Source organism: Athene noctua, chromosome 9, assembly GCF_965140245.1.
Source record: "Athene noctua chromosome 9, bAthNoc1.hap1.1, whole genome shotgun sequence".
Lineage (NCBI taxonomy): Eukaryota > Metazoa > Chordata > Aves > Strigiformes > Strigidae > Athene > Athene noctua.
The window spans coordinates 6758573-6785863 of NC_134045.1; the positions used below are offsets into that span (position 1 = coordinate 6758573).

General features: G+C 47.2%; 2 protein-coding genes across 3 annotated transcripts in view; one reads left to right on the forward strand and one right to left on the reverse strand.

Annotated features, from left to right (window-relative positions):
- AMFR (autocrine motility factor receptor) overlaps nt 1-20383 on the forward strand; it is a 37171-nt gene extending 16788 nt beyond the window's left edge. The window contains exons 9-14 of one of the 2 annotated variants that reach the window (XM_074913255.1): nt 166-356; nt 1975-2078; nt 4101-4235; nt 11472-11555; nt 17196-17380; nt 18868-20383. In XM_074913255.1, coding sequence (XP_074769356.1) covers nt 166-356; nt 1975-2078; nt 4101-4235; nt 11472-11555; nt 17196-17380; nt 18868-19018 — 850 coding nt within the window. In that variant the 3' untranslated portion in view covers nt 19019-20383. The other variant, XM_074913253.1, reaches the window with a different exon arrangement.
- A 2148-nt stretch (nt 20384-22531) lies between these two features.
- Nucleotides 22532-27291, reverse strand: part of GNAO1 (G protein subunit alpha o1) — a 147178-nt gene continuing 142418 nt past the window's right edge. The window contains exons 7-8 of the mRNA XM_074913053.1: nt 26477-26630; nt 22532-24583 (exon numbers count right to left, since the gene is read on the reverse strand). Coding sequence (XP_074769154.1) covers nt 24396-24583; nt 26477-26630 — 342 coding nt within the window. The 3' untranslated portion in view covers nt 22532-24395. The remainder of the gene's footprint in view (nt 24584-26476; nt 26631-27291) is intronic.

A 27291-nucleotide genomic window follows, 5' to 3' on the forward strand; every position in this document is an offset into this window, starting at 1 on the left:
TCATCAGGAGCTCGTCAAGGATATCTCACAAATTATCTCTGAGCAGTCCCTGTGCATTTGTTGATGTTCTGTACGGAATATGCTACAGCTGCTTGATGTACTCATGGTACTGATGTCTTGGAAAAACGCTGCAAGCTCACCATAGTATTACTGTTTTCCTGTCAGCTCATGCCTGCGGTCCTGGCTGGAACAGGATACATCTTGCCCCACCTGCAGAATGTCTCTTAATATCACTGACAACCATCATGTGAGGGAGGATCACCAAAGGGAAAATCTGGATGAGAACCTGGTCCCTGTGGCAGTAGCGGAAGGCAGACCACGCTTGAACCAGCACAATCACTTCTTTCATTTTGATGGTGAGCTAAACAGATTTGACATCCGATGCTGTTGCCCAAATAAACAAAGGGAACAGCCTTCTGTAGAAGGGCATTCTGTCCGTGCTTCAGTTAAACCGTGCTTCTGCTTGTATTTGCCAGTTTTGCAAGAGCTCAGATGCGTGTCTCTAAGGTTGTCCTGAGGTACAGAGATTTCTTGAAAAGACTGTGCAAGTGCTCCTTTGATTTGTTGTGGTTAACAGCTTTAATACTGGCATTTATTCATTGTGTGCCATGTTGAGGAGCAGAAAGGGAAATTCACATGTCTTATTTTATTACCAGGTGGGGGTTAATCAGTGACAGTCAAGGAGGAAAAAAACCTCTGTGGCAAAGTCTAAAAGTTGATCTTTCCTCTATCCCATAGCTAATGTGAGGTTGTCAAAAGTCCATTTGTCACTCAGTTTACAAGAAACTTGCAATGCTTGGTTAGGTGCGGAAGTCTGCACAAGTTTGTTGTTAGAATGAGTCATGTAATCAGAACAGTTTTACTTTTTTTTTTTTTCTTCCAGTGGTGTGTACTCACAAAGCAGATGTGATTTCAGACCATGATGAGTTCTGGGTGTGCAGACAAACTTGTTGTAAAAGAGGCAATTTCTATTGCTTATCTTCCAGATTTTTTGTAGTTTTGGTATAGTTGCATGCTTATCTTCCACAGTTTCCCAGGTTTTTTTGATGGCAGTCTTGTTTCTCAGTAGGTTTCACTAGTACAGATGTTCAGCTTCAGGCTCTGTCCCTGTGGAGCTCCCATGATGTAGCTGAGATGCTGCAGACTTACACAGTGCCTTTGCCTGGGCTGGTTTTGTAATCTTTGGAGACTGTGGGAGGACAATAATAGGCAGAGAAGGGTCAGACTTTTCTAGGTACGCTGAGACTGGCTGATAGCTTCTTGCATAGCTTCCACTTTCAGGGTGCTTTAGGTCTCCAAAGGAGTTTTATATTTAGAATACCACTCTGTTTTTCGGTAGCTGTCCTCCCCAGTGCTTTCCTGGGTCTTGAAGACCCCCAAAATTACTGTGAAGATAGAAGAACTGGCATAGAACAGACCCCATGTTTATTGAAATGGAAATGCAGAAGGAGGAGGGAGCCAGCCATGTGCCCTACTCTGAGCCTAAGCACACAGTTGCAGCAGTCACTCTGTTTGGTTACTGTGTCCATTTGTAGTAATATTTTCTCAGTGATGCCAGCTGTCTATAGCTGACCCATTTTGGGACCAGATTCAACCTCTTTAGAAGCTGGCCTGTCTTTAGTATAATTGCTGGAGTTATTAATGTATTCCAGAACTGAAGTTGGCTCTGGATTATATTAATTTTCCCCCTAATGGGAACATTAAAACAAGAAAACAAGGATGTGTTTTCTTAATCCTCTTCTGGCCATCAGATTGTTAAGCCACTGTGACAGCGTGTTTGAAGAGAGTGTTGGCACTCACTTATTTACTCCAGCCATTCATGTTTGGGAGACTTCAGGGATGGATTGCACTGCAGAACTCCCCATATGTACCTTGTGGAAATATGAAGACTTATGTTAAATACATGTAGAAGTACTTTGCCTGCTGAGAACCTCATATTCTTGCTTGACTTTCTTGGTGATTTCTTGTTCTTAGGATCTCGAATTGCCAGCTGGCTGCCCAGTTTCTCAGTAGAAGTGATGCATACCACAAACATCCTCGGTATCGCACAAGCCAGCAACTCCCAGCTTAATGCTATGGTAAGACTGCTTTAATAGTTTGCACCTCAGCCTTCCTGTTTATGTTGGAGGGGGGAAAGAGGTACATGTAGATGGAGAACGTAAGAGGGAATGAAGTCAAACTAGTGTTTAGATGCTACGTGAAAGTTATTTTTTTGAGTGATAGAAGCTTTGTTTTGGTGAAGTTAGGGTTATGTTCAAATGTGCAAACATAACAGAACAGGTCTGGAGGTAGGTAACTGAGAAGAATTAGTTGTACTTTCTGTGTAGATAGACACACGTTTTCTCAGCTTGCTTAGTGCAACTTCTTTAGCCTTTTTTCAGTACTTATCTTCACCCACAACTTGCAGTAGCCAAGGGTGTGAGTCTGTAACCGGAGAATTTAGCTGCTGGTTAAGTGATAATTGATCAAATCAATTCTATAGCTTTTGATTTTTTTTAGTATTTGTTTTTAATAGCACTGAGCTCCAAGATAGCTGTTTCTGTTTGAGTGTCTTGTCAGTGTGAGACGAGGCTCTCTTGTAGCAGTCAACTCTTGCTGATTCATGATGATGATAGGAGTGTTGAGGGTGAAATCCCAGGTTTGTTGACTTCATACATAAACACTCTAATATAGTACAAAAAGAGAAGGATGTGGCCTCATGAAACACACTTTGTTCGTTTAGTTTGAGAAGTGCTGTTTCCTTTGAGTTCTTAAAACTACTGTGCTATAGCATGTTACTAAATGTTCAGTGAGGTATCTCATGAAAGCGATGATATTTTTGAATGTGAGATCTCTTCCATAGCTTTCACTACTGTTTAAGCCTCAACAGGATAAGGCCACGGTTTTTAGGGTGTTTGAGGCAGGGTGGGCAGGGAGTGGTAAAGTGTTGGCAGAAGATTTGCCAGTTAAATATGCAGCAACTCTCCATCTAACATCAGTTTAGTTTGTCTTTTACTGGACACAGTGACACAAATGGGCTTTTGTTAAGGATGAGTAATGATCTCTTAGCATTGTATATTATTAAAGTATAGTAGCAACTTATATTAAAATGCCCTCTTTAATGGAAAGGCTCAGGTTAGCAAACTATTAAAGCGTTACACATTTTTAATAGAAAATAAGTGAAATTCTCCTTTGTGTTACTGAATAAAAACCTAGGGAAGTATTTTGAGGGAGAGGCCAGAGACTGAAATGCTAAATTAGTTGTTTTGGTCATAGGCTGGTACAATGGAGAGTTAGGTTTGCTGTAGTTGCTTGTGTTTGAACTCACTGTCAGTTGGTGCACAGTTTTTGCTTTGCTCTCAAAACTCCTTCCACCCTTCTTTTCTTTTCTTGTTGCTGCTGTTCTCATTCTCCCCCCCGCCCACCTCCCCTAAACTTTCAGCATTAGTTAAAATATAGATTTTAATGTTTAATGAAGTCTAGCTGTTACTCTAAAAGAATGTTATTTATCTGCTCTCTCGATTTTATCTGTTTAATTTGAATATTATTTAAATAACTTGAAATTCAGTAGTAACAGTTCCCTAACATCTCAGTTTAATTTACTTGAGCTTTCAGACCCTATTAAACTGGTTTGTAGGCAGGGTGTCTGGAGAGAGTAGGTTATTAAAACTCATTCCACTTGTCCTTACCAGTACCATTTTGGAACCCGCCTGGGATAAAGAAAAATTATTTTTCTTTTCAGTGTTGTTCTAACTTTCTGTCGCTCACATGGGTTTTGTGTAGATCTTTATTAAAAAGGCTGTCATATAAAGAGGGTTGGGAAGCTTTTTTGAAGCCTTTGTGCATCTACACGCACTGTTCAGCAACCTAAATTGTCAGGACCATGATGGTGTCTCCGTAGGAGTTGCAGTTTTGCTGTTGGCTTCAGTGGAGTCAAAATATTGCCCTGTAAGTCCATGCCAGCATGGGTTTTCTTTCTCTTGTTTTTCCTTCTGTGTGTGGGTTATCGTATAAACAGCATCTTTGAACTGTTAATTTTTTTAATCTCTTTCTGTTGAGATACATACTAGCTAACTTTTATTTACTGCCGATACTGACTGTATAAACCTTGCTTTCTCCAGGCCCATCAGATTCAGGAGATGTTCCCTCAGGTTCCTTATCACTTAGTTCTACAGGATCTGCAGCTAACTCGTTCAGTAGAGATTACCACTGACAACATCCTAGAAGGGCGTATCCAGGTACCTTTTCCCACACAGGTAAGTCATAGGACCATGCACCTAAAATGACTGACTTTGTTATTTACCACAGAACTGAGGCTGTTAATAATGAGTGAGGGGAATGAGGTAAGTTGAAGTACTGGTGAATCCAGCTTAGCTTAATGCAATATTTTTCTTCAGACTTCAGCTGTAGGAAGATGTTTCAGTCGGAAGCACCAAAACAGTTTTGGCAGTCTAGTGTATGTTGTATCTCCATGTTGCAACATCTGACTTGACTGGGATGTCCCTCAGGGGTGTGTGATTGAGATACACACATCTGTTCTTTGCTATGGCCCTTAGAAGAAGGCCTTTTAATATATTAGGATGGGTCTCAGGTGTGCTTTAGCAGTATTCATTTGTAATACAGGTATCCTGGTTTTGTCTGGGATAGAGTTAACTTTCTTCCTAGTAGCTGGTATAGCGCTGTGTTTTGGATTTAGGAGGAGAATAGTGGTGGTAACACGCTGACGTTTTAGTTGTTGCTGAGCAGTGCTTATACTAAGTCAAGGACTTTCAGCTTCTCCTGCTGCCCTGCCAGCGAGGAGACTGGGGGTGCACAAGGAACTGGGAGGGGACACAGGCGGGACAGCTGATCCCAGCTGGCCAGAGGGATATTCCACACCGTATGACGTCATGCCCAGTATATGAACTGGGGGGAAAGCTGGCCGGGGGGCCACTGCTTGGGAATAAGCTGGGCATCGGTCGGTTGGTGGCAAGCAACTGTTTTTCACTTACGTCACTTGTTTTTCTTGGGTTTTACTTCTCTTTTTGTTATTTGCCTTTTCATTACAATTTATTATTATTATTTTTAGTTTTTTATTTCAATTATTAAGCTGTTCTTATCTCAACCCATGAGTTTTCTTACTTTTGCCCTTCTGATTTTCTCCCCTATCCCACCAGGGCAGCTGTGTGGTGCTTAGCTGTTGGCTCGGGTTAAACCATGGCAGTCCTTTTTTGGCACCCAACATGGGGCTCGAAGGTTGAGATAATGACAGATCTGACCAGAGTATGTTAAAACAAATTTGTTACAAGCATTCATTATATTAGTTTAATAGTTACTGGTCGCAATGTTGATTTCTTTGCTCTCAGAGTTGTTGTGCCTGTTCTCAGAGTTGTGTTATGTAACACCCTACTTGCTGTATATGTTCCCTGTTGTGATGTTTATGACTTCTGGGGACTGGACTGAGGTTATTTTATTGACGTACTGTGTAACAGTGACTTACGATATGATAAAATCACTGGTTGTGGGACTAATCTAGTGTTTGTACTGAGCTCTTCTGTGATCTTCATACTTCGGGAGCCATCTCTCGGAAACTATTATTAACTACATCTTTTACCTTTTCTCCTTGGAGAGCCAATCTGTGAGGGAGACAAGGGGAGGAAGCTTTCCCCTGCTCATTCACCTTCCTCTTCTCCTCCAGGCTGCTCCAACCCCCACGACAGACACTGCTGCTGCTCCAACCCCCACGACAGACACTGCTGCTGCTCCAACCCCCACAGCAGGCACTGCAGCTACTCCGGCTCCCACAACAGGGATTGCAGCTGAACCAGAGAACCAACCTGTGCTGGCATCAGACGCCCTTTCACTCAAGAAGAAATACTGGAAGCAAAACTCAACTCACCTAGTAAGGGAAGAAACTCTTCCGGATGAGGCAGACTACTCCTCACAAGAAGAGGAGGAGGAAGAAGCAGAACTCATAAATGAGGGGGTAGCCCCCCGATCCATATCCATGAGTCAGCTGCAACACATGCGAAAAGATTTCAGTCGTCGTGCAGGCGAGTACATTGCCACCTGGCTGCTCCGATGCTGGGATAATGGGGCTGGTTGCCTGGAATTAGAGGGTAGCGTAGTCAGGCGACTGGGATCTCTTTGTAGGGAAGAGAGTGTTGACAAAGCGATTGTAAAAGAGCCACGCATCTTCAGCCTCTGGAAGCGACTCCTGTCGGGTGCGAAGGAAGGGTACCCCTTCGAGAACAATGTTATATGTCACCTGGACGAGTGGACCACCATGGAGAAAGGTATCCAGTACCTGAGGGAATTAGCTATGCTGGAGGTGATTAAGGATGCTGTGAACAACAAGCAGTTATCCACAGATCCAGATGAAGTCAGGTGCACAAAATTTATGTGGAGGAATTTTGTACAGAGTGCACCACGGTTCTGTGCCAAGTCATTGGCAGTAATGACGAGGAAAGGGGTAGAGGAACAAACGGTGCATGAATTGGTTGTCCAACTCCGGCAATATGAAGAAAGTCAACCTTTCTCTGCTGTCTGGATTGTGGAGAGACTGACTCAGGAGTTCCAGCAATTCAAAGAGGATATGGGCTACTCCCCACCTGTACAGACCAGTACCTCAGCTGTTAGGAGTAAGCGTTCCTCTGCTCTAGAGAGAGGATATAGAGGATACATGTCACGGGCCACCCTGTGGTTTTACCTGCGTGACCACGGAGAGGACATGAGGAAGTGGGATGGGAAATCTACCTTGACCCTAGAGGCACGGGTACGTGAGTTGCAAGGAAAACCAATCACAAAAGGGAAGTCTTCCAGGAAGATTGCTGCTCCCGCCTCCAGTAGGCAGTTCCCCAGACAGAGTAGAAGGGCTAACCTTAATGAAGGGACTTCTGATTCATATTTACAAGTTGTGAGTAGGAAATACTATGATCAGTACTAGAAGGGCCCTGCCTCCAGCCAGGTGGAGGAAAGGGGCAACTGGGATTACTGGACTGTGTGGATTTGGTGGCCTGGCACATCAAACTCACAGGATTATAAGGCTTTAGTGGACACTGGTGCACAGTGTACCCCAATGCCATCAAGCTATAAGGGTGCAGAACCCATCTGTAGTTCTGGCATGACAGGGGGATCCCAAGAGCTGACTGTTGGAGGCTGAAGTGAGCCTGACTGCAAATGAGTGGCAAAAACACCCCACTATGACTGGCCCCGTGGCCCAGTGCACCCTTGGCATAGACTGTCTCAGCAGAGGGTATTTCAGGGACCCAGAAGGGTACCAGGGGGCCTTTGGTATAGCTGCCTTGGAGGAAGCTGAAGTTGTCCACCTTGCCTGGTCTTTTGGAGGATCCTTCTGTTGCGGGGTTGCTGAGGGTCAGAGAACGACAGGTGCCGATCGTTACCGTAACGGTGCACTGGCAGCAATATCGCACCAACCAAGACTCCCCAGTTCATGTCTGTAAGCTCATTTGTTGGCTGGAGAGCCAAGGGGTGATCAGCAGGACTTGCTCAGCCTTTAACGACCCCATATGGCCAGTGTGAAAGTTTAATGGAGACTGGAAACCAGCAGTAGACTACCGTGGTCTGAATGAAGTCATGCTACCGCCAATTGCTGCCATGACAGATGTGCTAGAGCTTCAATACAAACTGGAGTCAAAGGCAGCCAAGTGGTGCACCACAGTTGATATCACTAATATATTTTTTTCAATCCATTTGGCAGCAGAGTGCAGGCCACGCTTTGCTTTTGCTTGGAGGGGTGTGCCTGGAATCAACTGCCTCAGGGGTGGAAACACAGCCCCACCATTTGCCTTAGACTGATCCAGGCTGCACTGGAGCAGGGTGAAGCTCTGGAACACTTGCAGTACGTGGATGACATCATCGTGTGGGGCAATACAGCAGAAATAGTATTTGAGAAAGGGAAGAAAATAATCCAAATCCTTCTGAAAGCCAGTTTTGCCATAAACCAAAATAAGGTCAAGGGACCTGCACAGGAGATCCAGTTTTTAGGAATAAAATGTCAAGATGGGTGTTGTCAGATTCCAATAGATCTGATCAATGAAAATAGCTATGTCTCCACCAACTAGCAAAAGGAAACACAAGCTTTCTTAGTGTCGTGGGTTTTTGGAGGTTGCATATTCCAAATTACTGTCTGATCATAAGCTCTCTCTATCAAGTGACCCGGAAGAAAAACTATTTCAAATGGGACCCTGAGCAACAACAAGCCTTTGAACAAATTAAACAGCAGAATGTTCGTGCAGTAGCTTTTGGGCCGTTCTGAGTAGGACAAGATGTAAAAGTGTGCTGTACGTTGCAGCCAGGGAGAATGGCCCTACCTGGAGTCTCGCAGAAAGTACCAGGGTAGACTCAAGGATGACCCCTGAGATTTTGGAGCTGGGGATACAGAGGATCTGAAGCCTGTTATATCCCAACTGAAGAAGAGATATTGGCAGTATATGAAGGGGTTTGAGCTGCTTTGGAAGTGGTTGGGACCGAAGCACAGCTCCTCCTGGCACCCTGACTGCCAGTGCTGGACTGGCTGGATGTTCAAAGGGAGGGTACCCTCTACACACCACACAACTGATGCCACGTGGAGTAAAGTGGGTCACACTGATCACACAGTGGGCTCGGATAGGAAACCCCAGTTGCCCAGGAACCTTGGAAGTGATCAGGAACTGGCCAGAAAGCAAAGATTTTGGAATGTCTCCAGAGGAGGAGCTGATGTGTACTGAAGAGGCCCCACTGTTTAATATGCTGCCAGAAAATGAGAAGCAATACGCCCTGTGCACTGATGGGTCATGTCATATGGTGGGAAAGCACCAGAGGTGGAAGGCTGCTGTATGACAATTTGCAGAAACTGCTGAAGGAGAAGGTGAATCAAGTCAGTTTGCAGAGGTGAACGCCATCCAGCTGGCTTTAGATTTTGCTGATCAAGAAAAATCACCAGTGCTCTATCTCTGTACTGACTCAGGGATGGTGGCGAATGCCCTGTGGGGGTGGCTGCAGCAGTGGAAGCAGAGCAACTGGCAGTGCAGGGGCAAACCCATCTGGGCTGCCACATTGTGGCAAGATCTTGCTGCCCAGCTAGAAGAACCTGGCCGTCAAGGAAAAGATGCAGCATATAGATGGGCTTGGGATGGAGGGGTGAACTTGTCCGTGGACACTATCGCACAGGTTATCCGCGAGTGTGAAATGTGTACTGCAGTCAAGCAAGCCAAGTGTTTAAAGCCTCTGTAGTATGGAGGACAGGGGTTAAAATATAAATGTGGGGAGGCCTGGCAGATTGACTGTATCACACTCCTGCAAACCTGCTAATGCAAGTGCCATGTGCTTACAATGGTGGAAGCAACCACTGGATGGCTGGAAACATATCTTGTGCCCCATGGCCACCATCTGGAACACTGTTCTGGGCCTTGAAAAGCGAGTCTTGGGGTGACATGGCACCCCAGAAAGAATTGAGTCAGACAACGGGACTCATTTCCAAAACGACCTCATAGACACCTGGGCCAAAGAGCATGGCATTGAGTGGGTATATCACATCCCCTGTCACGCACCAGCTGCCAGCAAAACTGAACGATCCAGTGGGCTCTTAAAGCCTACGCTGAGCAATGGGGAGTGGGACTTTTAAACACTGAGATACACAAAGCCACCTGGTTAGTCAACATGAGGGGATCTGGCAGTCAAGCAGGCCCTGCCCAATCAAAACTTTTATATACTGTAGAAGGGGATAAAGTCCCTGTAGTGCATGTAAAAAAATAGACAAAGGCAAACCCATCCCTGGGATTGCTTTTGCTCAAGGACCTGGGTGCACTTGGTGGGTAATGTGGAAGGATTGGGAAGTCCAGTGTGTACCTCAAGGGGATTTGATTTTGGGTAAGAATAGCCAATTATTTGAATTGTATGATATTAATTGCTGTGTAATACCTTATGCCGTTGCTACTATGGTTGCTGTATGCCGTATCCACAGTATTACAGTAAGAACCACCCAGATTAATGAAGAATGAAGTTTGGTGGGACCAGAACTGGCCTCAGCATGCAGCAATCCAACACCCCACACCACCCCTCCTGCCCTGAAGAACTGTTATCACAGATGGAGCCCAAAGTTCTGGACTAAATGAACTCAGCAGACGTTTTAGAGGGGTGGGCCGTAGACTAAAGGAGTGATACATCTCTGTGTATACGAAAGGATGAGAAAGGTCAGGGTGGTTAATTGGGCTGTACTGGAAGGTGTGAGACCTGGGCATGACGTAGGTGGTATGGAATAAGGGGTGGATATTTTCCTGGTTTTGTCTGAGATAGAGTTAACTTTCTTCCTAGTAGCTGGTATAGCGCTGTGTTTTGGATTTACGAGGAGAATAGTGGTGGTAACACGCTGACGTTTTAGTTGTTGCTGAGCAGTGCTTATACTAAGTCAAGGACTTTCAGCTTCTCCTGCTGCCCTGCCAGCGAGGAGACTGGGAGTGCACAAGGAACTGGGAGGAGCAGCTGATCCCAGCTGGCCAGAGGGATATTCCACACCGTATGACGTCATGCCCAGTATATGAACTGGGGGGAAAGCTGGCCGGGGGGGCCACTGCTTGGGAATAGGCTGGGCATCGGTTAGTTGGTGGCGAGCAACTGTTTTTCACTTACGTCACTTGTTTTTCTTGGGTTTTACTTATCTTTTTGTTACTTGCACTTTCATTACAATTTATTATTGGTTTTATTTTATTTCAATTATTAAACTGTTCTTAACTCATGAGTTTTCTTACTTTTGCCCTTCTTATTTCTCCCCCATTCTGCTAGGGGAGGGAGAGCTGAATGGTGATTACTTGCCGGCTGGGGTTAAATCACAACAATGGGTATTTTCTTTATGAAGGAAATTCAGAGTCTGTCACCCATGCTCTATAGCTTCCCCCTGATTGATGTGACTGGACTGCAGGACACATGGAGTGCTTGCTTACAGTAGTGCCCAAATTCTAGTAAAAAAACCCCCTCAGTTTTTGTTTTTCCTTTGTTTAAATCTCTGTAAATGCAGTATATTCAGTCATGTACCAAGAATGTACCGAAAATGTCCTAGCTAGATTAGAGACAAATATTTGCTCAGTTAAAGCAGATCATCTTGATCACTCTTGTGCAGAGCCTTTAGAACATTTCCAGTTGATTTCTCTGCTGACAGATAATTGAATTGTACCACTTAGGAAGGTTTTCTGCAAAGAAAGTAGCCGGCAAACTAATGCCGTGTTAATTAGTGATAGCAGATTTCAGTAAAGCAGTCTGGGGACAATGTTTCTGTTCATAAGAATATTGAATTCTGGTTCTGTGCACATCAGATAGTACTGTTATCTGGAGTCTGTGTGGGGGGAAGCAGAGAGAATTCTCTTTCAACACAGTGTGGTCTGTTTATTGCTAACTTATCTGTTTCTAAATTGAACATAACGCATGACGTTGTAGAGGGCAGAATTTGAATATGTTCAAAGAACTCGTTGTTTTGCCATTTCACACACTGTATTAAACCCATGATGTTTGCATTTCAGCGTGCAGATAGCATTAGACCTGCATTGAACAGTTCTGTGGAACGGCACAGTACTGATCAGGAGGATACTGAAACTGTCACACAGGTAATTTGGCATAAAAATGGGCAAAAAGCACAATTAGAAGCTGCACGGACAGGTAAGTGTGTTAGGTTCCGTACCAGGTCAGGTTGGTGGCTGCTCATCCTTGTGTTTCACACCAGAACTAACACTGTCAGGCAACTAAAGTGAGGCTTCAGCATGGTGCTCCTGTAAACAATTATCTGTGTGCTTTTCTTTTTCCTCCTTGAAGGAAAGTGCTCTCAAGTGATACAAAGAACAGAAAAAGATCATGTCTCTGTTCATGTCTGGTCAGGCCTATGCCCATCTATGCAATATGAAGAACAGAATGCTTTGCTCTTCCCCTTTTTCCCATTCCCGTTCTGTATGTCTCCAGACACTTCCTTAAAATAAGTAGTATTTCTCTTCTGGGTATAATAATTCTTTTGTTTTCTGGAGGAAGCACTTGGAGTCATGGGAGCTTTGATGTGAATGGAGTGGGATACAAAACAAGACCAAGAGATTAACAACGTTTTTACATGTAAAGCACAATAATGGGTTTTGCTGTTCTTCACTAAGGGTTTAGTGCTAGCTGAAATGTGGCAGGAAGAAAAAAAGAATAGCCTGTGAGTAGAATAAAGTCTCACTCCACTTCTGTTTTCCCTGAATACAGTAGCAAAACGGTGAGGGTTTCTGTTTTAGAAACCTCCCTTTCTGCTGGCATATTGTTGTGGGTTGAGTTTAAGAGGACAACTGAGCACCATACAGCTGTTCGCTCCCCCCTTCCCCCGCCAGCGCTGAGAAGGAGGAAAGCAGAAGACCCGGGAGATTGAGATAAGGACAGGGAGGGATGGCCTATTTCAAGGCATGGCCAAAACCCAGGCTTGTTGGGGGGGAAAAAAAGAACATAATACAGATGCTAACAAACCAGCACTTAACAGACAGAGTAGGACCATGAGCAGCATTATCACATCCTGAAAACACCTTCCCCCACCCCTCCCTTCTTCCCAGGCCCGCTGTCTCTGTCTCCTCCCCACCAGCAGTGCGGGGGGGCAGGGAAGGGGGGTTCCCACTCCTTCCACCTCGGGGCAGAGGAGGAATTTCTGGCATTCCTCTTCTGTTCCAGGAGGGTGCCCCTCACAGGAGACAGTCCTCCACTAACCAACTCTCACATGAGTGAGTCCCACGGGTGTGTGGGTCACTCCTGTGTGTTGCAGCCCCCCCAGCACTGAACTACAACAGTGGGGCCATCTTCCATGGGGTCCTGGCTATCTTCGGGCACTGAGTGGGCGTGGGGCCCCCAGAGGCAGCAGATGGGTATCTGCTCCATGGGTGACCCCCACAGGGGATGGGGGGGGGGTGGCCCTGCTGTCTCACCATGGGATACAGGGTGGGTGTGCACCAACACACTTCCCACCTCCTTCTCCTTCCTTCCAGTGACCTGGGTGTTTGCACAGATGTTCTCATGACTCCTCCCAGGTTCCCCTTCTTAAATAGGTTATGGCAGAGATGTGGCCACCATTGCTAATTGGCCCAGTCTTGGTGCAGGGGCAGGTCAGACTTGGAGCAGGGGGAGCTTCAAGAAGCTTCTCACAGGGGCCACCACTATAGCCCCCTCTGCTACCAAAACCCCTACCACTCTCAAACCAGAACACAGAGTGAATTTGTGAGGTGAGTGATATTCTGCCTCTGCAGCCTTTAATAACCTGAATAGCCAACCTGTTACTCACCTGAAATTGAACTGTGGCAGTTCCCTTGTTAGCAGGCTGCAAGACAGAAAGAACTTTCACTTGTTTTGATAACTGCAGTTGAGGCTGAAGAAAAGGTGGTGGGGATTGGTGCAGGTGTTTGGTAAGAGCCTGGTACAGGAGATACAGAATTGTGGGAATGAAAATCTTGATCTGGCTTTAGCATCTCCTTAGTTGCTAGTTTGGGTTAACTTGAAGGTTTTGGTGACATTTTCCCTGCTCTTTATGAGTAAAACCTCTTTCTACAAATGGTACCTAACTAGTTTTTCTTACCTTGGTACTGGCTTCAAATTCCCCTTTGGATGATTTTATAGCTGTTCACCTTTTTCCTTCCTGCCCAGCACTACCTGTGTCTCTGTCCTTCCTTCTACAGAACTTAAAAAACTGAGAGTGATACGTCATGTCATTGAGCATGTGCTCTCTTGACAGTGAAGTCTTCCTGCTTTGAATGACAGCTAAGCACTTTGCTCAGATGGTGTGTTTTAGTTGGAGTGAGTGGCAGTTTGGTTGAAGAATGTATTTTTGTTTTGTAGAGTAGCACAGTGATAGCCTGGAGATATGTGAACGGTTGTGAATTTCAGGTTGCTGGTGGCTCTGTGTGGTGGGGTGAACTGGTGGCCTCTGTGCAGGTTTTCCTGGATGGATACTTATTGTGCCAAATGGTATTCATAGGTAAAGGCTGAAGTGGGAGACCGAGACTGCCATGCACTGAAATTTGCTGCGGACAGTGCCATGGAAACTCCGGTTGCTGCTGTCCTCACGCTTTGTGCATTTAGTGTTAACTTAGGCTGGCTTCAGACAAGCTGATCACTCTTGTTACATGGCTACAGAGATCTGCCTAGGAGTAAAACGTGCTTATCTTCTGGCTACTGATAGTATTTCAGTTGAGAAAAGACTTGTAAGCCTAGGAGCATCCTTCTTCTAGGAAACTCCTGTCACTTTCGTGTCTTTGATTTTTTTATTTCAATTTTTAACTGAGTACTTGGCATTTGATAGATGTTCTCTTTCTTCTTGCCAGAAGAATATGTTGCTGTAGTCAGTCAAACTCTTGTCGGTGTGCAAAGGTCTAGCAGCAAACAAGCTACTTCAGCAGGCTGTGCTTGATTTTTAAAGCTTTTTAAATACAAGTGGGAAGGGACATAAGAAGCCATTATCATCTCCTCTAGGTGAGACTTGAATTTCCAAATAGTGGATGGATGTAACCTCACACCTTATGACACGGTCCCTGAGAGACACCGTGGCAGCTCTAGTTGCTTTGTGCTGCAGCCTTAGAGCAAGTTTACAAGCTGTCCATCTCTTCTTTTTTTAAATCAATATACCCATCTTTGGGCATCTTTGTAGATCTCCAACACCAAGTGGGAGACCCACTGGAGTTATGCTTGTTGGAAATAACACTTCCTAGGGGAATTAACGTGCTCAAATAAAAGCACCCTTTTTCATGAGTAGCATTGGTTTTCCTCTGTGCCATACGTCATATGATGATTTAATTCTGTGTAGAATTTAAAGGTCTTAAGATAGAGATAATGACTGAATTCTCCCCTCGCCAAATGTAGCTTGTGGTTTTGGGGTGTCAGTGCTGACATAATGTAAGAGTAGTGGAGAGATATCTCTGAGTGCCATCCTGGTATAAATCGTGTTAAAGGTTTGGGTGATAATGCTCTAAACATTGACAGCTTCTAACAGTCCTGGCCTGTACACTTAGCAGGATGCTGTGCACATACTGCTCTCCGGTTGGGCATTGAAATGCTAATGCTTCCAGCCTTGTGCATTACACTCTGCAGCTCCAGCTCCATCCCTAGCATATTTGCCCTCCCTCCCATCTTTTCTGGCTCTGCTGTTACTCCCTGTGAGAACAGATCCCGGAGCAGCTATGTCTGCTTTTTGCAAGCTTGTATTTTCATGTGCTAAAACGTATTTAAAGATTATCCTTTAAATTTTTTTGTCTGTTTATCTGTTTATGTAATCCTGGGTGGAGTCTGGGTAGGACTGCTCAGACCTAACTAGTAAGCTGTTGTTACAAAGCTGAAGCTTGCCTGGTGCAGCTCTTGCCTGTGCCGCCCCCCACCTCCTCCAAGAATCCAGTTTATTGTCATTGCTGAAGTACTGGGTGACTCTATTTAGAGACACTTCTGAGGCATCACATGGCTTTCATGAAACTAACTCTTTCTCTTGGAGCCTGAAGGAGGAGTAGTTTCTGTAGTGTTGGGTTTTCTGCATGTGAGATCTGCTGTCATACTGAGGCTCGTCATAACCTTTACTGCAATTTGTTTTGGTATTTTTGTCTCTAAAACCTCCTCAGTAATCATTCTTGTGCTCAGATAGAGGAATGGGCTCTGGGTATTGATTTTTGCATCTTCATAATGTTACGAAAAAAACCAGAACCTTGGGGGAGCTGGCTTGCATCTTCTGCTACAGATGGGCCAGGGAGGGGGAAAAACCAAAGTGATCTTTTCTGAACATCAGCCATAACAAGTGCCCTCCTGACTGCTTTATGCAGCAGAGCTTCCCTTTTCCGTGTCCACCTGTGTGGTAATGGGAAGCAGCAGTCAGGTTGCTCCGTACCTGTTCCTTTGGGTCTGCCAAGATCGTCTTGGCCCAAGCACAGTCCCTGGGATCATGCTGCGGAGCTCTCGCTTCCTCCCGTCGGGTGTGGCGTGGCTCTGAGCAGCCCAGCAGCACCCGCCGCCTTACCCCAGCACATGAGCGTGGGGCACAGGGAGCCCTGCCGTAAACTCCAGCCTGCTGGGGTGTTTGCTGGGCTAGGCTGAGCACGTGTCCTTGTGTTCGGAGGTTGCGGTGTTTGTGCTGCTCTGCTTGCGCCCTGGCGTTCCTGCTTGGTTCACCTAGTTGATGGGAAGTGACATTTGCCTTGGATTTTGCTCTCTGAAGGCGTTGCGTCTGGGAGATGGCGTTACTGGTGTGTCTCTAGGGCTTTGGAATGACTCAACTTGTTTTGCTCATCAGCTGCTGAAGCCTGTGCATTGCACGCTGCGATGCTGCCGAGTCCGAGCTGCTGGGACTCGAGCAGCGGGGCCCCCGCGGGGCCCCCGCCTGCCGCCGCTCCTGCCGCCGCTCCACCGAAGGCCCCAAACTAGGCGGTAGGAGCTGACTGGGCTAATACCTCTCTGATGCATCCTTCTTTGAGTAATCCTCTGGGATACCAAATGAGGGCTAAACCCTTAAGCCTGTCATTGAGGTGATTTGTTTCTTGACGCTACCACGCTTAGTAACATCTTGCTTTTCCATCGCAGAGCTGATCTGATCGGATATGACAGGATGTGATCAGGATATGCTGTTTCACCTATGCTAGCTCGCCAGTGTCATCATTCATCAGCTCAGTTTTCACGTTAGTGTTGTCGGCCAGCTGTCAAGGGTGAAGACGTACTATGTGCAAGGCTGCCAGCTTCTTTTATTGACACGCTGTGCGTGGGACAGTTGCCAGCCTTGCTCTGGCAGCCCAAATACATGATAATTTGGGTGCTGCAGAACCTGGTGAACCAAAACCTCATAAATTCCCTTCTCAAGCACACATCCTCTTTGCTATTTTTTTTCCTTAGTATATGGATTTCTGCTTTTTTCAACTCTTTACTGCTGCTTTGCTTGTCAAGTCAGCTGTAGAATCAGACTATTTCAAACGCCCCGTTTTCATAGAGCATTAGTTATGAGTGATTAATGTTTGTCTTTGAGATTACTTTCAAACATGGCATAAAAGATACGGCGTTATAGAATACAGGCTCTTTGAACATGTTTTGAAATAGTTTTGTTCTGTATTTTAACTGGGATTGTCAAAGGAGCCCAAGGGAGTTGGGTACAGCACATGACAGTCTAGTTTCTTCCAGTGCCTCCAAAACTGACAGTTCTTTGTAGCTTGTTTGATTTGACCCAAAGAAGCCCTGTTAGCAAATTTTGCAATGACTTATGACTTTTCCTTTTCTCTTAGACTGAGAGAGTGCCACTTGAACTCAACTCAAGACTGGATGAAATGGTGGAATTCAGTGAAATGGAAGCAGAGCATAGTGAAGCAGAAGATTTTGAGGCCAGGGGAAGTCGCTTTTCAAAGTCAGCTGATGAAAGGCAGCGTATGTTGGTTCAGCGGAAGGAGGACTTGTTGCAGCAAGCTCGAAAGTATGTTCCTTCCTAAAACTCCAGCCTGGCCACTCAGTTGTAGTCCCCCAGAATGAGTTTCAGATGGATTATAACCACTGAGAGCCTGGGCTGATGCAAAAAGTAGTAAGGGGAATGAATACATCCGCTACAGCTGGCTCAGGATGCCAACCGTCGCAGATAAAACCAGTTCTGAGATAGCGTCGTGTGTCACAACGTGTACGCATCTTCCTAAGTGGTTGCTCCAAAGCTCTTTGAAATCAGAGGGTGGTTTCTGCAGCCTCAATGGGCTTTAGTCTGAGCCTATAAGAAGTGAGAGCGCATTGCATGTTGAGTCCTCTAGTCATCTTCAGCTTGTCTCCTGGCAGAGGTGTCAGCCCACACTGCCTCTGCTGCTCCAGCTGCAGTTACCGTCAGGCACCACTGGTTCCAAACACAGTGAGTGTCTCAAGAACAACGCAGCGTAGAGCTGACAGATGACAGCTTACTAAAGCGCGCCAGGGGAGCTCATGACCAGCAAGTCAACGCTACAGAAGAGAGAGAAGCCAACTTTGTTTCCTTTAGCCCAACTAGTAATAAGTGTTAGAAGTAGAAACTATGTGTTTCCACATGTGTTCCAATCATATTGGTGAACTTTACTAGCACCCAGTTGCTGATGAAAAAGAGAAGGGAAGGTGCTTTAGTGATGTAGAGAAAACTTTCTAACGTTTGTAACAAATGTCCCTTTCTTTGTATCACATGGAGACTACAAACTACACTAAGTTATACATCCCTTAGTGTTATCAGGCTACCTACATTCTTTTTCTTTTTTTTCCACGCTGAAATGCCTTCATATCAATAACTGGGGGTATGACACCTTTTGAGAGTTTGTCTATAATAGGCTTGCTCCCGGAATACTTTTTCCTTGATGTTTGAAAAATGTAATTTAGGGAGACAAAGTATTTTGACTTTCTGCTTTACTGGTTCCCTTCCTGCACTGAAGAGCTGTGGAATTAAAATCTACTCTATTCTGTCACTAAGTGTAAAAATTCATTGGGTTGTTAGCTCTGGCAGCTGCTTCCTTGTATTTTTGCCTTGCCTCACACTTTGCAGCCATAGTGCCCCTTCTGTCAGACGTTTACTCGTGTCATCAGGGAGTGACTTCTGGTGGTAGACGCTGCCAGCGTCTTACAAGTGGTGGAATAACGGGGAGAGAGATTCAGTGACTTGCCTGCAGACTTGGTGAATGGCTCTGAGTTAAGAGTAGAGTCCCTGCCTTTAGAACTGGCTCCCACACAGGCACAAGGATCTTGAACAAAAAATAAGAGCTTCTGCCAACTCTGCAAAGTCTATTGTAGGTTATATGGGCTTTTTTATTTTTTGAGTATGTAGCTTGTGGCACTTTTGTCAAGGTATTTTCCAACGTGCCTTGCACCCTCCCTTACTTTGTGGATGTACCAGTGAAGTACTTTCCAGAGCCAAAATGAGGCAGGCTCTGCTCACCTCTCTTTTCCTTTCTCATCTTGCAGGCGTTATTTAAACAAAACCTCTGATGAGGAGTTGCCCACAGAGAAGCCCTCTCCTGCACCCGAGGGAGCGTCCGCCGATCCCGTCACCCTGCGTCGCAGGACGCTCGCTGCCGCCGCCGAACGGAGACTTCAGATGCAGCAAAACTCTTAGCGCTCGTTGCCCTCCCTTCCTCCTCCTCGTGAGCAAAGTTGAATAAAAAAATAAATACAAAAACCCCCCTGCACTTTCTATACCAGCAGGAGAGTGTCTCTTCAGAGTTCAGCTAGCTGTGCTGCTGAGTGAGCTGGTTGCCTCTCTGCTGTATAAAGCATGTGGTTTAATAATGTTTGGACAGCTGACAAATTAACCTTTTTTTGTAATATTTTCTATGTGACGTTGATCCCCTCCACAAACAAAAGGCAATTTCTAAACCACGGGCATGATTTCTGCAGCTAGCATGAGGTATTAGGCCGACTGCACAGCAGAGGCTGGGAAAAGCATGTTCAGCTCGAGATCAGGGACAGTTACTCCAAGAGGGAAGAAAGCTTAGAAATTTGCAGCTAACCCTGCTTTAGATGAGCAGGCGCCCACTCCAGTCCCTCTTCATGTCGGCAGCAAAGGGTAGGGCTGGGGTAGCACCGTTGGGAAGTCAGTTCCTAGGCTGGATGAAGTTCTCTAGCTACATAATGGCAGAAAAAAAATGAATTCATGAACTGTGCAGAGAAGCACGGATTCACGTCGATTCCAGCATAAAATAGTTCCGTTGCTGGGCTCTTCTGTGCTGGCAGACATCTGACTGTTCACTCCCCAGGGCTGCACTATTTTCCTTTGCCTTTTATGGCCAGAAGCAAATGAGAGACTGAGGGGAATCAAATGAAGAAGAGGGGGCATGAGTTACAGCCCCTGCAATTCAGTGTTACCGTAAGCCAAGGGAGTATGATAAAAAAACCTGCCTGTTCTGGTGGACTCCAGAGCAACACGGATGGCACTTCATGGAGGTAGCTCCGATATCTTGCTTTTTATTTCATTTTTAACCCCACAACTTCACTGTGAGTTTATTCAGAAAGACTGGAGGAATTGGGGCAGCTGGACCTTAGGCTGGCTGCAGCCCAACCTGCTCACCTCTGATTTTTCTGAAAAATGTTTGACATGAGATCTGCTCGGAGCCGCCGACGCTAGCTTGCATAGTTGAATTTTACATGGCAGTGACTTAACTTTTAAACTTCTGAAGAGTGAGTTTTAGAATCACTGTCCTTTAGAAGGAGCCCAGTATTATCTAGAATTGTTGGTAACTTTTTTTTACTGTTGGTTTTTAGGACATTTGAAAATGAATTTAATGAGAGGAGTTGCATCGATGTTTAGGTGAAAATAATTTATTTCAATAAAACTCTTTGGGAAGCCTTACCTTGCAATGCTATTAGTAAACTTGAAAGAAATTTTTGAGACATTTGGTTTTGCTCAGAGCACAGCTGTTTTGTTTCTATTGTTAAAAATAAAATTTTGGTCAGTGTTGGAAATTGTTTGCAAGTTTCTCTAGTATGACTTCTCTTGTTCCTGGGGAGTGTTTGGTTTGTAAATGTAGCACCTGCACTTTGGTGCCCTTTGGTTCCCCCTTTCTGTCGTGGTGAAAGGGAGCACAGCTGCCTAACGCAGGGTTTAGGAATGTTTTTGCAAGCCTCGCACTGCAGAGCGGTAATTGCCACTGGAATTCAGTCGTGCTGTGAACATGGAAATAGAAGAGAAATTGTGTCTCGAGGGACTGTAAAAATAAAGTGGGGTTTTGAACTGTCTGGCAGCATGCGGAAGGGATGAGAGCTATTGTACGTGTGAACAATACAGAGTTTGGGTCTTTATTGAAGCAGCAGAGTTGACGTACCCCTGGGAGTGCAGACAGGAGGGGAGGAAAGGGCACAGAAATCCTTCTCGGGGGGATCTTGGGTTTCCTTGAGTTCCTCCTCCTTGCTGCATTTCTGAGAGGTTTTGTACATGATGATGCAAAATGACCCCGGCTTCATCTCAGTAGAGGGGCCGCCTGCAGCCAGGACAGGTTTTGATTTACCTTTGGGCTTGCAGGTCCTCCACCAGCTTGTGTGGGTGTGTCCTCTCCCAGCCTGCCCACCTTCCTGGGAGGGAGAGCTGTGCCCTGAAGAGGTTTCCTTTTCCCTCCTCAAACACAGAAGATAAAGAGCCCCTGGTTCCCTGGGGCTTAGCTGGGCCGCAGTGGTGCACAAGCCACCTCCACCTACTTCTGGTGCTCTGGGAGCTGTGTGACACCTTGGCCACCCCAAATTTCAGCGTTAAAAAAAAATCCTACCTGGAAAGGTACCATTGAGGTGGCTCTTCTCAGCCACCAGCCTCCTGCATGCTGAGGGCCGCTGCTGTGGGGTCCATCCTCTGCCCAGCAGCAGATCAATGGGGAAGGAGATGCCACGAGCCTGTCCTGCATAAACCCCTTGCCCAAGACCCTGCGATTGCTCGGGCTGCAAGAACGATGAGTAAAGGGGCTGCTTGGCTTGCGTGGGCTGGGGGATGCTCCTGGAACTGAACCAAGGAGGGCTGGGGATGTTTCAGAGACTCTGGGGCTCTTCCTTCTGGCCTGACTCCTCCTCTGGTTGGATTCCTCACCTTTTCCCAGCAGCTCTTCCCCTTGCTCCCTTGGGAGCAGGCCCTGGCCAGTCGCTGGATGGCATCCTTGCCTGCGGCACTGTTGCAAAATGACCTACTTCAGCCATGAAAGGCTGGTTTGTGCAGAGCAGCACATGGACCAGTGGTGGCCTCTTGGCTGGCTCAGCTTCCCTGCAAAGGGAGGTCATCTGAGGAGAAGCCTGATTGACTTCCCCAGTGCCAATAGGAGCTACTTCTGGATGGCTGTGAACAGCAGGAACCTTGAAGAAAACACGTTGGTCGGGGGATGCTGCCGTGTGACGGGACAGCTTTTCTCACCGGCCGTCCCTACCGCGCACGGCGTTCGATGGGTGGCCCGGCGTAAAGCCGAGGTGGGGGTGCTGGCTGCCTGGGACCCTTCCCCACAGCCCCTTCGCTGGGTTTGCTGACGGGCCGTGTGGCCCTGTGGGGTTTGGAAGCGTTCCTGTGGCTCGGGAGGGGGGCGAGCGTGGTGCCCAGAAACCAGCCCAGCCCCAGGCTGTGCCAGGGCTGCGCCAAGGGGTGACCGGCTCTCCAGTGTCCCACCTGCCATCACGGCGCCTGGCGCCAGCGTGTGCGGGAGCTGGGGGACCCAGGGTGAAGGAGAATGAGGGGGAAAAAAAAACCCAAACAAACCCCGAATTGCTCCTGCAGCAGGGAGAAAAACTCAACTCTCTTGGAGAACCTTCCTCTATATCTTAGGGGAAGACTCACACGTTGTGGGGGTTCTGATATTGCCACAGGACTCACCCTGAGAACTATCTTTGCATTCCCAAAAGAAATAAAAATATTTTCTTGCTTGGGGGGATTTTTCCTCCTGGTGACGCTCTGAGGCAACCTGAACCCTCTGGAAGGGCTTCCAGGCACCACCTTCCCAAGATTTACACCCAATTCTTAGCTCAGCCCCTCCTGCTTGTGCTACCAGCAGCAAATCCTCCCAAAGGGTGATTTTTTAGTACTTTTTCTTCCTCCTTTAGGAAGGAGGAAGGCAGGCACGGGGGAAAAGAAGCAAGCAGAGGCGCAGGAGGGGAGAGCCCGGGGTACAGACAAACATTCTCTTTATTGAGCTACACATGAATTTTTCCATTAGTCAGAGAAAGAGATTGGCAGTGTGTAATATATCACAGAAACCTCACTGATTGGTAATAGAAAGGCTTAGAAAGACCTGGCGCTTTATATATATATATATATAATATTTTTTATTTTTTTTAGTTTCCTCTTTATTTATTCATTTTCTTTTAAACAGGTGTGACTGCTCTTCTTCAGCAAAGGTAACTCGTAAAAGTGAAACCGTGAAGACGTCTGGTTACTAATCAAAGTAGAAATGACGGAGGATTGGTCATGAAAATGGTGGCTTCAATGTAAACACTACATTCGATTTTTGTTTTTGTTTTTTGTTTTTTTTAATTATTTTTTGTGATTTTGTGTGTGTTTCTTAAAATTTTTAAATTATTTTCATTCTTGCTTTTTTTTAAAGTTTATTTTTAAATTTTTTTTTCTTTTTTTTTCCTTTTATTTTTTTTCGCAGCACAAACATCCCCACATGAGAGAGAAAAAACACCATTCACTAACAGGGAGAGAGGACTGGGGCTGGGCAGGGGTGAAGAAAAAAGCAGCACAAAAAAGCATTCACTGGAAAGAGTTAAAAATTAATAAAAACGAAACCAAACAAAAAAAATCCTAAACAAAAAAAAAAAAAAAGAAAAAATAAAATATATATATATGTATAACCCTCCCCAACGCCCCTGATCAGCCCCACAGGAGGGGTGAGGGGAGGAAGCCTGTCCGGCGTGGCTGAGCTGTGCTTTTGGATATGAACCTGGAGAGTGAGCGGTGACCCGGAGGAGGGAGTGAAAATGGGGGGAAAACCCGCCAGCTCCTGGCTAGGCAGGGCTTTGGCCTGCAGCAGAGTGGGAATTAAAAAAAATCTAACTCCAAAAACCCCAAACCCTGGAGAGGGAGCGGCAGGAGGATGCTCCCACTACAGCCTTCCTCCCAAATCAGCCAGGATGGGAAATGGGAAAAGCTCTTGTTTGTTACACTTGTTTGCCTTTTTAGCTATAATACGAGGTCAGGGGAAAAGTTCTCAATTTTTTCCCCTCCTTTTTTTTTTCAAAAAAATGATGTATCGTTTAGTTTCTTGAGGCAGTGGCTCGCCCAGGCTGTGGATGGTGGCAGAGCCAGGGTCAGGTGGAGGCAGCCTGGCTTTCCCCACACTGGAAATAAATCATTAACAATAACAATAATAATTTAAAAAAGCCAACCCACAATAATTAATAACAATAATAATAATTAAAAAATAAAACTCCATGGTTGAATAACTCATGGGAGGAGAAGTGCTCCCGCACAAGAGCCCCGGCACAGCCACGGTGGGGGCGCAGGCAGGATCCGGCCCCGCTCTCATTGCGGGGTGACCCCGGGCGATGCCCCCTTGGCCCCCCGCCCCAGCCGGTACCAGTGCCCTGTGGGGGGATGCCCCGGGAGGCGCTGGGGTGGCAGGGCAGGGCAGAGCCCCCCAGCCCCCGGGGTCCCCCCCAGGCTGTGACACCAGGGGACAGTGGGAGGGAGGGCTGGAGCCTGCCAGGGGAACGGGGTCTGCCCACAGCTCCTTCAGACAAACTAAAAAGGTGGGTGCAGATTTTTTTTATATATATATATACGTATATATATAATTATTCCTTATGCCTTTTTATTTACCAACTTGCATGATTATGATTAAGTTTTTTTTTCTCTCATTCGATCTGGTTTTTTTCATTTTGTTTCGCCTTTTTTTTTTTCTTTTTTCCCCGCGCGCATGTGTGTTTGTGTGTGTCTGTGTGTGGTTGCGTTGGGTTTTTTCATTTTTTGTTTCTCTTCTCTCCTGGCGCCGGGACCGCCACCAAAGAAGTCGCTTTGCCCGCGGGGGTCAGTACAAGCCGCAGCCCCGCAGGTTGTTGGCAATGATGATGTCGGTGACGGCGTCAAATACCACCTGGATGTTGTTCGTGTCTGTGGCGCATGTCATGTGGCAGTAAATCTCCTTGTTGGGGGAGCGGTTTTTGCTTTCGAATTGTGCTTGGATGTAGGCGGCCGCATCCTCGTAGGTGTTGGGACCTGCGGGCAGAGGCAGGGGGGACAGAGCGGGGGGTGTCAGGGCCATCGGCCACCACCCCCCCACCAAGCACCTGGCCCCTCACTGCTTGCAAAGTGCTTTATTTCGAAAAATTAAGGAAAAACCTATTTATTGTCAAATTTTCCCCCAAGTTCACCCCTCAGCAAGGGTCTATTTACCCTCTTTCCCCCCACATCTCCCTCCTTTCCCCATAACCTCCTCTTTTCCACCCCATTGTGCCCCATTTCCCTTCTCTTCCCCCAGATTGCAGAGCACCTGGGCTCTATTGGAGACTCCTCCCTCGCCAGGTGTTGCAGCTTTGCCCTTACTGCCCCGCTCCCCTTCTCACCCCAGGGCCAGGCCATGTTGCTGCCCTGGTGTCACTGGTGAGTCTCTGTGGTGTGTCTTGCAATGACGTCCCAAGGGCGTGTGGAGGGTGGGGGGGAAAGGCCAGGGGGCCTGGTGGCCCCCTGGCTAGGCAGGCAGGAGGAGGCAGGATGGCTGGGGCGGGTTGGTGGCTACTCCAGTGTCACCCATGGGTGCTGGCTGTGCCCCTGTAGTGGGGCTGAGCCCCTCTGTGTGCCATAGGGCTGGGCTGGGGTCTCCCCCCAGGCTCTGTGAGGGGATGTGGTGGGGCAGGAGCCCCTCAGAGATGTGTCATTGCCCACCTGCTCAGTGGACCAGGGGAGTTTTGCTTTTGTAAGGTGGGCTGGAGAGGGGCCAGATGTTTGAGCTGAAAAATGTGCATTATTGCATTAAGCTGCTTACAGCAGCGAGAGTGGCTGCGCCTGGCCCCTCGTGGGAAGCTGCAAAGCCTGAATTACGCCCTTGAAGTCGCCTTTGGAAGAGCTGCTATTATCTGGTGATTTATTTTCCTTTTCCAGCTTGCTGGTTCCCCTCCTTCCCAATGAGGCGGGTGGCTGAAGGAGAGGGGAGGTGGCCTGGTGCCACCAGGCTGTTCTGCTCCCTGGGGTAGCCAGGATGTGCTGTACAACTTCCTGTGGTAGTTTGCGATGTTCCACTAGGTGGCTGTGACAAAAAATACTGCTGCTTTCATGATGGAGAAGCCTAAAAACCCCCAGTGGAAATGCTGGTGCACTTCTGCCGTAGGGGAATGGGTGATGTCTTGCTGGGGGCCCTCCTTGTCCCCACACTCTGGTGTCCAGGGTGGGTGTGCTCTGGATGAAATAGTGCAGAGACATTCAAGTATTTGTAGTGGATGCTGCAGCCTCTGAATCTGAACTGATTTTTTTTCTTTCCTTTAGAGAATTCAGAAGCGATGTCTATTTTTCCCCCATTTTCTCGGGTTTTGTTCTTTCCCCCAAGCCATGTTGGTTTCACTTAAAGTATGATTTTCTTGTGGTTCCACAGATTTCTGCCGCAAAAGGGCTTTTTTTCTTCCCCAGCTGTACCCTGCACAAAGGCCATCCTGGGAGGGTGCGAGTGGGAGATACAGCCTGGAGGACCGTATGTCTCGGCTCCTGTGGCAGGAGCTTCTCGGGAGCCGTGGGCAAACAGGACGGCTGAAGCAGTGGGCGGTCGGCTCCCACCGAGGCCACTCCTCTCCACAGCTCCCCGTGGTCACTCAGTAAAGCTCGTCTCCATCTGCCTCAACTCATCGTGACCATTTTGAGCATCTCCCTGTCCCATCAGCCGGTCGTGCACCTTTGCCGCAAGGACTGACCGCACGCAGGACACAAACCACGCCCCATGACAGGGTGCCAGAGCTGCACCGCGCCTCTTGAAGGTGGGCAGTGCTTTTGTCCCCCCCATTAAGGCATCCTGTCCCCTCCACCCCACCCTGCCCACCTCTGGGGCGAGACGCAGCCCCCCAGCCCCGGTGGCGCGGTGGCGGGCGTCCCGCAGGGCTGTGCCACGTCAGCCCTGGCACGTACCTGTGTATTCAGGGAAGCAGATGGTCAGAGGTGATTTCTTGATCTTCTCAGCAAATAGGTCTTTCTTGTTGAGGAAGAGAATGATGGAGGTATCGATGAAGAATTTGTTGTTACAGATGGAGTCGAAGAGCATGAGAGATTCATGCATGCGGTTCTGCAACGGAGAGCATGGAGGGAGGAGAGGGGAGAGAGAAAGGCAAAGAGAAAGAGTTAGAGGAGAGGAGAACATTTTTCTGAATTGAAATGGTTAGAAAGCAAAAAAAAGAAAATCTGAATTAAGACAGTGGTAAATGTGAGATGGTTACAAAGGTGAAGGAAAAACAGGGCATTGCTCTCTTGGGCTGGAGGACAAGGCAGGTGTGGAGGTTGCAGCTGATCCTCCACCATGTCCCTGTGGGGCTGCTCTAGCAGAGCTGACACCTGAACCTTCAAGGACAAGCAGAAAAAGTCATTTGCTCATCACCTGCCTAACCAGGGGAGTGTGGGAGGGGCCCTGTGTCTCTTTAGGGGCCCAGCGCCCCTGAAGTATCACCTGTGGAGCCTAAATACAGGATGGACAGACAGCAGCAGTCGGAACGTGCTGGGCATGGGGAACGGGGTGGAGTTTGGCCATCTCGGGGTGGTCCCACGGACCCGAGCGGTGCCATCGTGGTGAGACTGGTACTGAGGGACTGCCCAGAGGCTGGGGCAGGTCCTGTCCCGGCTGGGCCCTTCTGTCCCAGAAAAAAATCTTCTGCCCATCTTTGAAAATACCACAGGGGTGGCTGGGTCAGTGCTAAGGGATTCCAAGTGCTGCTGCGTGGAGGAAACCAGTG